Source organism: Arachis hypogaea, chromosome 7 (assembly GCF_003086295.3).
Source record: "Arachis hypogaea cultivar Tifrunner chromosome 7, arahy.Tifrunner.gnm2.J5K5, whole genome shotgun sequence".
Classification (NCBI taxonomy): Eukaryota; Viridiplantae; Streptophyta; class Magnoliopsida; order Fabales; family Fabaceae; genus Arachis; species Arachis hypogaea.
Window position 1 is genome coordinate 6460135 of NC_092042.1, and position 15085 is coordinate 6475219.

General features: G+C 40.0%; 1 protein-coding gene across 1 annotated transcript; it reads right to left on the reverse strand.

Moving 5' to 3' along the window:
• Positions 1-5554: 5554 nt before the first annotated feature.
• Positions 5555-11642, reverse strand: LOC140174265 (uncharacterized). The gene is made up of 4 exons (XM_072198657.1): positions 9957-11642; positions 8565-9722; positions 7965-8366; positions 5555-6058 (listed from the first exon to the last, which is right to left on the reverse strand). The coding sequence occupies exons 1-4, from the start codon at positions 11640-11642 to the stop codon at positions 5555-5557; spliced, it is 3750 nt and encodes a 1249-aa protein (XP_072054758.1).
• Positions 11643-15085: the final 3443 nt, after the last annotated feature.

A 15085-nucleotide genomic window follows, 5' to 3' on the forward strand; every position in this document is an offset into this window, starting at 1 on the left:
ACGATTTATAATAACTCATACATATACATGTACCCTTCTCTTTGTTCTTTTTTTTTTCATCAATGAGTAATTCTACATGGTACTAAGAGCATTCACTAGATCCATGACTGAATCATTAGACAATTTTCTGACTTGCATTATCATCATCATGCAACACTCACAATTTACGGACATGAATTGCAAAATAATCTAGATTCACAGAAGATTTTTTCATGATTTGCTTCTCCTAAAGATGAAATGACGAACACAGAATTAAAAGTTTACAAAGATTGACACAGTAATGACTACAATATCACTTATTGGTTATTCGTTTTCATGGATTCTTCATTCAAACATCATATCATCGATGACTGCACCATTGCACATGAAATTTCGGTATCTAATTCAAACTTATTTTGTCTCTTAAATAAAAGCAAGAATCAGAAAATTATAACTTCAACTTAAATCAGTTAAGAAAGAAGTTTCCACGGTTAATTATTTCTTGGAAAAAAAAATATAAATTGGTAGATTCACATATTTGTTGCTGTTGGAACTTCTCTAGTTTCTCTACATAGTTCCTAATTCGTCCGAACACTAGGGTGGCCGAGTTTAAGCACTTCCGAGCAAGTCGTCAACCGGGAGGAAGAGCTTTACGTCGGCCAAGGTCAAACACCGCGGCGGGAATACCTGCAAAAGATACTCCGACGCTCAAGTTAGTAATAATCTCAGAGAAGAGAGAGAGAGAGTGATTAAGTGAGAGTGAAATAAGTGAATATGAGAACTGATAGTGGAACCTGATCTTGACCGAGGATATTGGCTCGGTTTTATAGGAGTTGTTTTTACCCGTTAGTGGATAAGTCTTGGTTTATAGGTTGGTTATGATATTCTGTTTTGGTGCTATAAACTAGTTAAGCACGTTTCTTATTTTTGACGGGGTGATGCTATTTCAGTCCTGCTCTCGTGCCGAGCTTTTTGGACGGGTGATACGGGACCGAGCTTTATGATTCACGTGCCGAGATTATTGCACAACCGAGGATAAGGGTGACGTATCATAGCCCCCAAGCTTGCCTTGTGATATATCCCATTTTGAGGGTTTATCTTGTGTTGATTTCAGGGGTTTTATCAATAATTCCACACGCTTTCTATATGAAAATACAAGACTTTGTGTTCCTTTCCTAATTTTGCCTCATGGATGAAAACATGCTTATTTTGCACTAAATTAGATACATTTCTAATCTTCTCTTGGTGCCATTCGATGCCGTGACCTGTGTGTTAAGTGGTTTCAGAATATAGGGCAGGGATGGACCGGAAGAGAGAAGGAGGACGGGTGCAAAGAAAGGGAGCATGAGAATTGAACTTTGGAAATCTCACCATGGGCGCGTGCGCGCACTTGACGCGTCCGCGTGGATTGAGCAGTTAGAAGTCGAAGCCAAGAGCCAAGCCACGAGCCGGCTTGCGTAGCGGCTAGGCCATGATCTTCGTAGGCCCGCACGCGTACATTACGCCTCCGCGCACATTACGAGATGCCCCGGTGGCGCGCATGCGTACATTGCTCGTGCGCGCCGATGTTCGAATGTGATTTTTTTTAAAGAGCCATGTGACTTGGGCGTGGAGGCAGTTGGGAATCCCATTTTGGGGAAGTGCCCTGGCGGGAAAAGCTTAAGAAGATCAAAGGAACAAGGGTTAAGGGATTTTTTTTAGCTCATTTTCTAGATTCTAGATATTTTTTGGGGGAAGATAGTTTGTTACACTCTTGGAGAAGGAGAGAGATTCCAAGCTCTCATTAGGGTTCATCTTCATCCAATTTCTGAATTTTCATTCACTCTTTGGTGAGATCCATTGCAATTCTCAATTCATTTTGTTCATGTCATAGATCTTCTTCTCCAATCTCAATTAGTGTTTGTAACTGTTCAATTCTCATAGATCTTAGATTTAATTTTGTAGTTTTGGATTTAATCAATTCCTTTAAAATCTCAATTCCATTGTTGTTCTTTGTTAATTGTTGTTAGTTCCTTGTGTTGAAATACTTTTAACTCTACTTTCTTCTCAATTTTACTATGACTTTCACTCTTGCTCACCAAATGTTTGATAAAATGCCAACACTAGTTATGGAGTAAAAGTTTCTTACTTAGCATAGGGTTTGGGCCATTAGAAGAAGTTGAATAGTTGTGTCAATTGTTGATTTGGAATTAGGGATTGCTAATTGACTTGGAGTACACTAAAGCTATATTTCCATAAGGTAAGGCTAGGACTTGTGACTCAAGTTGATTACCCTCATTTGACTTTCCTCTATGCCTAGGGGTTAACTAAATGAAGCAAGGCCTAATTGTTGTCATCATTGAAGGAACTATAAGGATAGAATTTCTAATGCCAACCCTAAGTCAAGTCTTTTAAGGATTGATTGTTTGTTTTCTATTTTGCTAAAACCTTCAAAGAATCATAACAAGGCTTCCTAATCAATAAGATGCACACTCTAGCAATTCCAAGGGAGGACGACTCGGGAGACTAGTACTCTCGGTTATAGATTATAGGATTGTTTGGTGCGAAGTTTAAGTGTCGATTAGACTATACTCACGATCATATTCATCATTGAATTCTAAATCGACATGCTAAATCTCGTTTATCACCTTGGTACGGACAGGGCTAAGGCGAGCTTTTGGACCAAGAGTGCTGAATCCTCGGTTGCTGACTTTGTCTCGTATATGGTCCTCGTAGCCCCCAAGCTCGTCTTAGGGGTTTGTTGGTTTTGAAACGTTTTTTGTAGCATTAAATGCTTACTCTGTTTTTTCGCGCCCTCATGAATGATTGATTTGATTGTGCTGCGCATTCCAAGGAACCCCTGACCGTCTGATTTGCATAGTGCTGATCGTGGGTTTTTTGATGGTTTTGGTTAAAGGGTAACGCTTCATATCTAACTGCTTTTTGTTCTGTAATAAGCAAGGCTTTTTCTCTTAGTTTTTTGTGTTGGAAACTTCTGCATTTTGGAGAATAATGAGCCAAAAAGGTGAGTGTTGATTTCGAGTCTTTATTCTTTTCCTCCTGTCTTATTTTCAGTTTTTTCTGCCTTGTTCTATGGAAGAGGGAGATTCTGGTGTGGGTAAGGATGATGTGTATGGTTGGGTTGATTCAAGGGTTAAGGAATATGTGTCTCAATTTAGTGATAAAGGATCAGTTGACATATTAGGCTCTAATGTCTGGGTTAGGAGCGGTAGTGGGATAAAGATAGAAATACTTCCCTGTGATGCTAATGACCGGGCTTTCCATCGTCGCGATGATTGGGCTTATTTCTATATGTACAGTTGTCTGTTTACTGAGTTGGGGGTTAGGGTTCCATTCACTAATTTTGAGTGCAGCGTCCTTTACTGGTTAAACTATGCTCCTAGTCAACTTCACCCGAATTCTTGGGGGTTCGTGAGAGCTTTTGAAGTGTTGATGGATTTTCTTGAGCAGCCGCCCTCTCTTCGGTTGTTCTTTTCCTTATTTCAGGCAAAAGGGGTTGATCGGGGTGTCTGGGTTAACCTGAGTAGTTATCCACGTCGTGCGATTTTTGGCCTTTACAAGTCCTCCTTTAAAGACTTTAAGACTATGTATGTTAAAGTGAGAAGTGTGCCCGAAGAGTTCCCCTTCTACTTGAATGAATACCTTGTTGAGAGATTCCCTTTATTTTGGTGTTTTGAACCTATGCAAGCTTTAGATGCGGATGATAGGTCGGTTGACGATCAGCTTATTATGGAATTTTTGTTTGAAAAGTTGGGCCCCAAGGGATTGTTATCCGTGTCCGAGTTGTTGAAATGGGATACAGATAGGGTGGCTGTTCTGAAATATCTAAGTAAATTGATCATTTTTGATTCACTGTTTGTTTCCTTATTGCTTGTTCTTACTTTTTTGTTTTCTTGCATAGGTGATAAGGCGCCTACGATCACTACTGCTGGCTTAAAGTTATTCTTTAGTTAGCAAAAAAAGGCTAAAAAGGAGGGATCGACGACCAATGCTGAGAAGGACTTTGCTATTTGCCCTGATCCTGCTCTTAAGGCTAAACGAAAGAGAGGCCATGTGAGGGAGAAGGTTGCTGAGACTTTGTTGGAGAAGGGGGAGTCTTCCATGGAGCTCCGAAAGGTGGAGTCGGCCTATGAGTCTCAGAAGAAACTACATGGCTATTCGGAGGATGTACATAGTCGGTCTTTATGGGGTAAGTTATATCCTTTTTCTGTTATGGCGGATGAACTTTGCTGCTTTCCGGATGATATGAAGATGATTGAGGACATCGGGCACGTAGGAGTCAGCCGTTTTCTACAAGTGAGTGTTGTGACTTATATTTTTGTATGTTAATGTTGTCTTAGGTGATCGGTGCGCGCATCGTGGTTGTTGGTCGTGCTGAAGAGCTTGCTTTTGAGAAGGAGAATAAGTCTGCTTTAGATGTCGCCAAGCTCTCCATGTCTTTGGAGGAGAAGGAGAAGACCATCACAGCGCTTTCTTCTGATCTGGCTGAGGAGAAACGCCTTCGGCTTTCATCTGCGGAGGAGGCGAAGACTACTAAGGCCGAAAATGTATCCTTGGGGTCAAGGGTTAAGGAGTTGCAGAATGAAGTATATGAGGCTTTTGCACAAGGATTTGATTGTGCCGTCTCCCAAGTGCGGGTTCTGTTTCCTGATGCGGACGTGGAGAAGCTTGATGCAACCAAGGTGGTTGTGGGTGGACAGCTTGTGGAGGATGAGGCTGTCGCTGTTGATGAAAGCGAAGGATCCAGTATTGGTGACAAAATCGAGTAGGCTTCGTGTGTAGTGTTGTGGCTCTTTAGAGTTTTCTTGTTTTGTTTTTTGAATGATTCCGAGTATTGTAATCGGTCGTGGTACTTTGGTTTCCGAGCATATAGCTCGGCTTGACTATGACTTACTTTATAAAAGCTAATATTTTGGATAAATTTATGATTATGTGTCGGAAGCAATCGTATATATGTATTGAAGATGGCCAAAGCCATTCTCTGTTTTAAGTGAATTTGAGAGTAGTTGTTCTAACGTAGTACTTGTGCTTTTGAATGAAAGCGCATTGAGATATGCTTGAGTAACTCGATGATAGTGTTTGTTTGTGTTTCTCCGAGCAGTGTGCTCGTCATGCGCATGTTGACTTCCGAGTATGAAGCTCGGATTAACTTTGAATGTGTACTGTGATAACTGTTTAGATAAAAATTGTTTTGGTTTATAAGGTATATTGGTGAATTGTCAATAAGTAGAGCTGAGGCTCTAGTGTATGGCTTGTGTTTGTTTGAGCTTTTAAGATTTCACTAGAATAACTTGGTGATTGCTCGTGTTTGTTTGTATTTGTCCGAGTATTATGCTCGGAGTGCGCTCGTCGGTTTCCGAGTATGAAGCTCGGATTAGCTTTGAATTTTCACGTATGGTAACAGCCAATGTAAAAAATGTCTTGATACAAGGTACATCGGCGTGATGATTTGTGGCGTCCGGCCTCGTTAAAACCCTCTCCGAGTAAAACCCATGTATTTTGGGAGAAAACCTTCGGAGGGGAAAAAGAGTACCATCATTCACAAATTACAGACTACATCATGGCTGATATCTCCTTAGGGAGGAGATGTTCCATGTTCCTGGAAGTTGATCTCCTTGAAGGGTTTCGAGCTTGTAAGCCCCCTTTCCGAGATTTTGGAGAACTCGGAAGGCCCTTCCCAGTTTGCCGCTAATTTGCCATGTGCCGGAGGCTTCCGGGCTTCTTCTGTGCGTCTGAGTACGAGGTCTCCATTGTTGAAAGACCTGTGAACTACTTTTCTGTTGTGTCTTTGCTCTAGGTATTGTTTTCTGGCTCGTTGCTTTATGGCGGAAATGTCTCTTTCTTCTTCTACAAGGTCCAACTCGGCTGTCCGAGCTTGTAGGTTATTCGATTGATCATAGAGCTCGGTCCTTAACGTTGGGATGCTGACCTCTACTGGGATAAGTGCTTCTGCGCCATATACCAGTTTGAAAGGGGTCTCTCCTGTGGCAGATTGAATGCTGGTATTGTAACTCCATAGAATTTCTGGAATGAGGTCGGCCCATTCTCCCTTAGCGTCGCCGAGCTTTTTCTTTAACCCCTGTAAGATAATTCTGTTAGCCGACTCAACTTGTCCGTTAGTTTGCGGGTGCTCTATGACGATCGGATTTTTGACGGTTTAGAATTTCACTAATGAATTCTCGTTGCAAGTATAGTTTCTAAACCAACAATAATCCTTTCATACAAAAGATTGTTTGTCACAAGTAACAAACCCCTAATTTTATAAACCGAAGTATTCAAACCTCGGGTCGTTCTCCCTAGGAATTACAATAAAGTGCTTTGTTATTGGTTTGAGTTATTTTGGGGTTTTGGATAAGAAACATGAAAAGTAAATGGCAATGAAAATAAACTAACAACTATAAAGCTCTTGGCAAGATATGAGAACTAGAAGTTCTATCCTAGTTATCCTTCTCAATTGTGATGAGTATTGTTCATTGCTACCACTTAGTTAACCTTTACTAAAGAAAGGAAAGTCAAGTGGATGAATTGACTTGAGCCACAAGTCCTAGCCAACTCCCAAGGAAAGACTAGCTTTAGTGCACTCCAAACCAATTAGCAATCTCTCCAATTACCAATCAACAAAGGAATTAGATAACTCAAGTGTCACTAATTACTCTACCTAGGCCAAGAGGAACAAAATCTATACTATATCTAGAAGAGGCATTTCAACAAACACATAAAAGGCAATAAAAGTAAACAACATAAATTGCAAGAATTAAAGGGAGATCTAACTACAAAGACAAAAGATCAACAATAGAAAAGTAAAGAAGAACAATTATTATGAATTACCTCTTATTGAATTGGAAGAAAATGGAAGGAACAATAGTAGATCTACAACAAAGTATAAGAACAACATAAAGGAAATTACAAATAAAAGAATGGAAGAAGAATGAATCTAACAACAAGGAATTGAGATGAAGAAGTAGAAGAAAGCAAAGATTAAAACCTAGATCTAAGAACTAATCCTAATCCTAATCCTAATTCTAGAGAGAAGTGAGAGCTTCTCTCTCTAGAAACTACTTCTAAAACTAAACTATGACTAATGGTAAAAAGTTTCTAAAAGTATATTGATTCCCCTTCAATACTTGACTTAAATAGCATCAGAAATGAGTTGGATTGGGCCCACAAGGCTCCTAAAACCGCTGGGGACGATTTCATTAAAGTGGCCATGGACAGAATCGGCGCGCGCGCGCAAAGTGCGCGTGCGCGCCCCTGAACGCGAAGCAACATATGGCAAAATTTATATCATTTCGAAGCCCCGGATGTTAGCTTTCCAACCCAACTGGAACCGCATCATTTGGACCTCTGTAGCTCAAGTTATAGTCAATTAAGTGCGAAGAGGTCAGGCTTGACAGCTTTTTGGTTCCATCATTTCTTCATGAGTTCTCCAACTTTACATGCTTTTTCTTCATTCCCTTGATCCAATCTTTGCCTCCTAAATCTGAAATCACTTAACAAACATATCAAGGCATCTAATGGAATCAAGGTAAATTACATTTAGCTATTTTAAGACCTAAAAAGCATGTTTTCACTCTTAAGCACAATTAAAGGAGAATATACAAAACCATGCTATTTCATTGAGTAAATGTGGGTAAAAGGTGATAAAATCCCCTAAAATCAATACAAGATAAACCCTACAAATGGGGTTTGTCACTCTACTGAGCTGAAATGATGTTTGATGTTAAAGTTTGTTAGAAAGGTGGCGAGCTTATGATCTGTAAATTGTCTCCCGTTATCCGAGATTATCTCTCTTGGGATACCGTATCTGCATATGATATTTTTCCATAAAAAGATCGCACTTTTTCTGCCGTTATGTGTGCTAGTGGTTGTGCCTCTATCCACTTAGAGAAATAGTCTATTGAAACCAAAAGGAACTTTACCTGGCCTGGCACTTTCGGGAAAGGTCCGAGGATATCTAATCCCCACCTATCGAAAGGCCAGCTTACCTCTATGGTATGGAGTTCTTCGGCCGGGGTCTCCGAGAGGGTGGCGTGCTTTTGACAATTATGACATGCCTTAACTTTGGAGATGCAGTCCCGTTTTATCGTCGGCCAATAATATCCTGTTCGCAAGATCTTTGCTGCTAAAGCTCGGTCGCCGATATGATTGCCGCATACTCCTTCATGTGTTTCGGCCATGACATCCTCGGCTTCCTCCCAGCTGATGCATTTAAGGAGTGGTCGGGAGTGTCCTCGTCTGTACAAAGTGTTTCCTAGCACTGTATAGAAGCTTGCTTTTCTTCGAAAGAACGGCAAGTTCGACTCGTCATTTGGCATAGTGCCTGTGTTGATGTAATCGAGAAAAGGTGTTCGCCAGTCTGGGACCTGTGTAATACTCAGAATTGTATCCTGCTCAAAACTTGGTTTGTCAAGTGTTAGCTGGGACAGTGCCGATGTGTTTTCGGCTTGCCGAGTTGTGGCTAACTTAGATAACACATCGGCCCTGGTGTTTTGTTCTCGGTTTACATGAATAATATCAAATTCTTTAAATTTTGAAATTAGATCCTTTGTTATGAGCCAATATTTCTCTAACAAAGGATCTTTTACCTGGAATTCACCTTTTACTTGATGTACCACTAACGAAGAGTCGCAATAGGCTGTTATTCGAGGTATTTGCAGTTGTAGGGCAAGCTTTAGTCCAGCGAGTAGGGCTTCATATTCTGCCTGATTGTTGCTTGCGTTAAAGCGGAACTGTAGTGACTGCTCGGCCACCACTTTGTCTCCTTCCTTTAGTAGAATTCCTGCTCCACTGCCTTCTTTGTTTGACGCTCCATCCACATGCATGCTCCAGCTGATCTCTGTATATTGTGTATCGTTAGTCATTTCCGATATAAAGTCGGCTAGCACCTGTGACTTCAGCGTCTTCCTTGGTTCGTATTGAATATCAAATTCAGAGAGCTTGATCACCCATTTTATTAGTCGGCCGGCGAGCTCAGGTCTGGTTAGTATCTGCCTTAGCGGTTGGTCTGTTCGTACTATGATTGTGTGGCTCTGGAAGTAGTGCCGCAGTTTTCTTGCCGTAATGACTAGTGCCAGTGCCAATTGTTCTATCTTCGGGTACCTTGTTTCTGTTGGTTGTAGCACCCTACTGATGAAGTATACTGGGTTTTGCTTTCTCCCTGCTTCTGTTACTAGAACCGAGCTTATAGCATGGTTAGATATTGATAGATATAAATACAGCGGTTTACCTGTCTCTGGCTTTTGGAGGATTGGTGGTGATGTGAGGTGTTGTTTAAGTTTGGTGAAAGCGTTCTCACATTCGTCTGTCCAGCTGAACCTCTTGCCTTTAGAGAATGTCTGGAAAAAGTGGTAAGATCGGTTTGCCACTGCCGGTAGAAAACGTGATAGGGCGGCTAGTCGTCCTGCAAGTTGCTGGACTTCCTTTACCGTTTTGGGACTTGTCATGTTCAGTATGGCCTTGCATTTTTCTGGGTTGGCCTTGATGCCTCGAGATGTTAACATGAATCCAAGGAACTTCCCTCCTTGCACTCCGAACTCACACTTGTCTGGGTTGAGTCTCATGTTATATGCTCGGAGTTGTTTGAAGATTTCTACTAAGTCGTCACAGTGTGACCCCTGCGTAGGTGTTTTTGCTACCATATCATCTACGTAGACCTCCATATTGCGACCTATTTGGTGCTGGAAGACTTTGTCCATTAGCCTTTGATATGTCGCACCTGCATTCTTTAGGCCAAAGGGCATTACCTTGTAACAAAAATTCCCATGTTCTGTTATAAAAGTTGTTTTGCTTTGGTCTTCTGGGTGCATTAGAATCTGGTTATAGCCAGAGTATGCATCCATAAAATTCAAAGCTTTGAAACCAGATGCGTTATCAACTAATTTATCAATGCAAGGTAATGGGTATGCATCTTTAGGATAGGCTTTATTTAAGTTTGTAAAGTCGACGCACATGCGCCATTTACCTGAACTCTTCCTTACCATTACCACGTTGGACAACCATGTGGTGAAGCGAATTTCTCTGATAAAACCTGCATTGAGGATCTTTTGGGTTTGTTCGAGTGCTGCTTGTCTTTTCTCCTCTCCGAGGTTCCTTTTCTTTTGTGCGACTGGTCGGATTGTTTTGTCAATTGCTAGCTTGTGGCAGATGACTTCTGGGTTTATCCCGGGCATGTCATCTGGTGTCCATGCGAAAAGGTCGGCATTCTTGCGCAGTATGTGAATGAGTCTTGCTCGGTCTGTCCCTTCTAACGCTTCTCCAACATATGTGCATTGCTTCTCGTCTGCTGTTAGTGTGATTTGTTGAAGGTTGTCCATTGGCCGAGGTCTTTCACCGAGATCTTCCCTAGGGTCTAGGTCGGCTAGTGTCACTGAGTTGGCAGACATGTGGATTGCTTGAACCTGGGGCCGAGCTTCCTGCTTTGTTTGGACTGGTTTTAGGCCAGCATTGTAGCATTGCCGAGCTTCTTGATGGTCGGCGTGCACCGCAGCGATCTTGTTTTCCTGCATTGGAAACTTGACACACAGATGTAATGTGGACACCACTGCCCTGAATATATTCAGGGCAGGTCTCCCGAGTATGATATTGTAAGGGCTGTAACAGTTTACTATTAAGTATTGAATATCAATTGACTTTGACATAGGGATTTCTCCCATTGTGGTCTTTAGCCATATGTGTCCCATGATGGGGACTCTCTCTCCGAAGAACCCAATTAGCTCTCCGGAGGAGGGTTGTATCAATTTTTCTGATAATTTCATTTTTGTAAAGGTAGAGTAAAATAAAACATCAGCACTACTACCTGGATCCAATAATGTTTTTCTTACCAACAGTTCTCTGACCTGGATGGAAATTACCACGGGGTCGTCGAGGTTAGGGCTTGCTGATTTGAAGTCTGCTTGGTTAAAGGATATTGTGACGTCTGGTTCTTTGTCCTTCCTTGGTTGTATGGTTCCTTCGATTGCTAGCATCGCTCTGTAGCTTCGCTTCCTTGCCGAGCTTGTTTCTCCTCCGCCTGCGAATCCCCCTGATATGTGGTTAATGACTCCTCTTGGTGGATCAGGAGTCGTCCTCTCTTTTTTGTCGTCGGTCTTTGTTTGCTTATGTTCGACCCTGTCCGAGTTTCCTCCCCTGGCCTTCCAGGTCTCGATATATTTGTCCAAGAGCCCTTGGCGTGCTAGCCTTTCCAGGAGGTCCTTCACGATGATGCAGTCATCTGTAGTGTGACCGAACTTCCGATGGAAAGCATAATGCTTTGTCTTGTCCACGAACCTTTGATCCTGGTAGTTCCCTGCTCGGGCTGGTGGCTTTATGATTTTGGCGTTGAGGATTTCTCTGATGATGTTTTCTCTTCTGGTATTGAATCTGGTGTATGTGTTGTACTTTGACACGGGCTTGGAAGGTTTCTTACTGTCCCTGTTGCCTGGCGAATTGAAAGTTCTTTCTTCGTCTCTCCGATGTGGTTGTTTGTCTGATTTTTGGGCTTCTCGGAGTTCTTCGATCTCCATTTGACCTGCCGCCCTTTCTCGGAATTCCTCTAGCGTCTTTGGCTTTGTTATGGCGATGGTCTCCCGGAATTTACCGGGCCTGAGGCCGGCCTTGAGAGCGTACAGGTGAACGGCTGGGTCCAAGTCTTGGATCTCCATAGTAGCGTCAGCGAATCTGGTCATGTAGTCTTTCAGGCTCTCGTGCTGGTCTTGTTTGATGGTGCCAAGATAGTCTGATCCGTGTACTTAGATTCTTGACGCGGCAAAGTAATCGATGAATGATCTGGCAAGGTCTTCGAAGGAGGAAATTGATCCTTCAGGGTGTTTAGAGAACCAGAGTAATGCAGCACCGTCCAGGTAGGTAGGAAATGCTCGGCAAGGGACGGGCTCGTTCTTAGGGCCGTTGAAAAACATCATTGATTGGAACTTCTTTATGTGGGCTCGGGGGTCGCCGAACCCTTTGTATGGCTCCAGTGCGGTTGGGAGAGTAAAGTTTTTTGGCATCTGATAATTTGTGATCTCTTCGGAGAAGGGGTTGTCGAGGGTGAGCTTCTCCTTTGGCGGGGCAATGTTTAAAGGGTCTGTAGCACCTTGAGCCGAGCTTTTGGAGCTTTCTCCATTGTTCTGTGTGGACAGCTCAGCTATTCTTCGTACTTCCGCCTGAAGCTCGGCGATTCGAGCCAGGAGGTCATCCTGTGAGAGTTGTGGACTTTCTTTGTCAGCCATGTTCGAGGATCGGAAATCCTGCAAAATAGGGTAGAAGACTAAACAAAGGAAAAAGTGGGGTTAGATGTACTCCGGCCCCACGGTGGGCGCCAAGTGATTCGTCCGAACACTAGGGAGGCCGAGCTTAAGCACTTCCGAGCAAGTCATCAATCGGGAGGAAGAGCTTTACGTCGGCCAAGGTCAAACACCGCGGCGGGAATACCTGCAAAAGATACTCCGACGCTCAAGTTAGTAATAATCTCAGAGAAGAGAGAGAGAGTGATTAAGTGAGAGTGAAATAAGTGAATATGAGAACTGATAGTGGAACCTGATCTTGACCGAGGATATTGGCTCGGTTTTATAGGAGTTGTTTTTACCCGTTAGTGGATAAGTCTTGGTTTATAGGTTGGTTATGATATTCTGTTTTGGTGCTATAAACTAGTTAAGCACGTTTCTTATTTTTGACTGGGTGATGCTGTTTCAGTCCTGCTCTCGTGCCAAGCTTTTCGGACGGCTGATACGGGACCGAGCTTTATGATTCACGTGCCGAGATTATTGCGCAACCGAGGATAAGGGTGACGTATCAGTTCCAAATCTAGAAGCTCTTCTTATGGCTTGAAAAGACATTATTGAACTATTCCACAAACCTGATTTTATATATATATATATATATATATATATATATATATATATATATATATATATAATTATTCGTGCATGGCACGTGATAAGATTAAAATTATAACTTTAAATTATTTTTTAAAGATTATTTTAAATTATAATAATTTGATTAATAAAAAAGTAATATATTATGTATTATTTGTTTTTTTTAATCTAGTGTTAATCGAATTAATTTTAAAATAGTTATTAAAAAATATTTTTTAAAAAATGTTATTTTAAAAAAGTGTTATTAAAATAAAAAATATAATTTTAATTTTAATAATAATCGTATAATAATTATAACTTAGCCATATTAAAATCTATCATTATATATATAAAAATAGCATCAAATTAAAATATTTTCAAAAGTTGAAATGGCTAGGTCACATATTATTTGCGAAAATAGTTGATAACTAAAAAAAGTTAATAAAAAATAATAAAAAATTATCTTACATAGTATTTATTAAAAATATTTTAAATGATTTTATTTATGAATTATATATTTGAGAAAGCTATTTAATATTTATCATTGTAAATTTTAGACTGTTACTTTTAATGATGTTTGGGTGAAATTTAAAATAAATAGAATATTTAAGACTATTTTAAAATTTTTTGAGACACTCTAAAATATTTTAAAAGTTAAAGTATTTAAGGTTGTGTTTGGTTAGTGTCTTTTAAACACAAAGACATAAACACAAATACATAAGAATACATAGACATAAATATACACAAATTTTATTATTATATTTGGTAATAATATACAAGACACAATATCTAATTCAAATGTCTATTTTACCCTAAACATAATGGTCACTACTATTATCATTATCACTTGTTTCTAGTATCAATGCTAATTTTTCAACTTCAATCCAAATCAATATCATCAAAAAACTTAATTATTAGTTTAACAATTTAAATTAAAAATTGAAATAGAATGAAGAATTTTAATAATTATATTTTAAAAATTAAAAACTAATTGACAATTAAAATATAAACAAAAATAAAAGTGAGAAGTGATGAGGGTTGAGAAAAGTGACAGAAATAAAGAAGAAAGTGATAAAAAAAACTACAGATCTAGCCAAAAAAAAAAAAGCTGAAATAGATTTGAAAAATGGTGGTGATAAAGCAATGAGACCCATGGCAGTGATGCAATGAGACCCGTGGCAACGATGATCTGCAATGGCAAGCATGGGGCAACATGGTGACATTTATGACTGCCAAAGAAGAGACACGGAGACAAGAGAAGTTTTACGGTCAAACGTAAAAGAAAAGTTTTGCTGGTCAAATTCAAGAAAAAAGAAGTTTTGTGACCAGATTCGAGAAGTCGAGGGAGGAGCAGAAACAGAAGAAAAAAGTAGCTGCAGTGGACAATGAAAAAAAAAATGGTTACAGTGAAAGATGAAAGTGCGTGAAGGAGAAAAAAAAAGAGGCCGAGACAATGTAGAAGAAGAAGAGACTAAAAAGATAAAATAAATGAGGATAAAATTAAAATTTTAAAAAAATATTAAAAATAAATTTGTCCAAAATTAAATTTTAAATTGTGTCTCATCATTTTAACAAAATATAAAATACATATATTTTATGTATTTCTATGTATAACCGTATCTTTCTATTTTTATGTCTTACAAAATAAATATTAAACGTGTGTAACTGTGTCCATAACTTTAATAGACATAAATACTAACCAAACCTAACCAAACGAGTCTAAAGAGATCATAGACTCTATCATGTCCTAAAAAAAAAAATTCAAATTCTACATATATAATTCTATACCACTTTAACATCTCTCTATGCATATTTATATCCTTGCTGATAGTTAAAAATAACCTTCTAAATTTATTGTGATATGCTGTTTGTAACCGTATAATAAATGGAAAATACCAAAATGAACTTGAATACACATATTCTCTAGTCTATAGAATGTAATGAACAATGCTCAAAGTGGATGGACTCACCTCCATACACTCTCGAGGGAAATTCGCAAGGATATGCGTGGAAATTGATCTGCGAAAGAAGATGGTTCCGACTATCACAGCCCTTGGCAAAGAGTTCAACATTGTCTATGAAGGACTACACCAAATCTGTTTCAACTGCGGTAAGTATGGGCACAGAATGGAGTATTGTAATGAGAGGACGATCAGAACAGCCACTGAAGCTGCCGCCAGGACGACGGAGAACACCTGCTCTGGCCATCGGAAATTCCCTAACGGTCAAGAGACAAATCAGGACACACAGAATCAGGAATCGAATCTAGAAAGGAA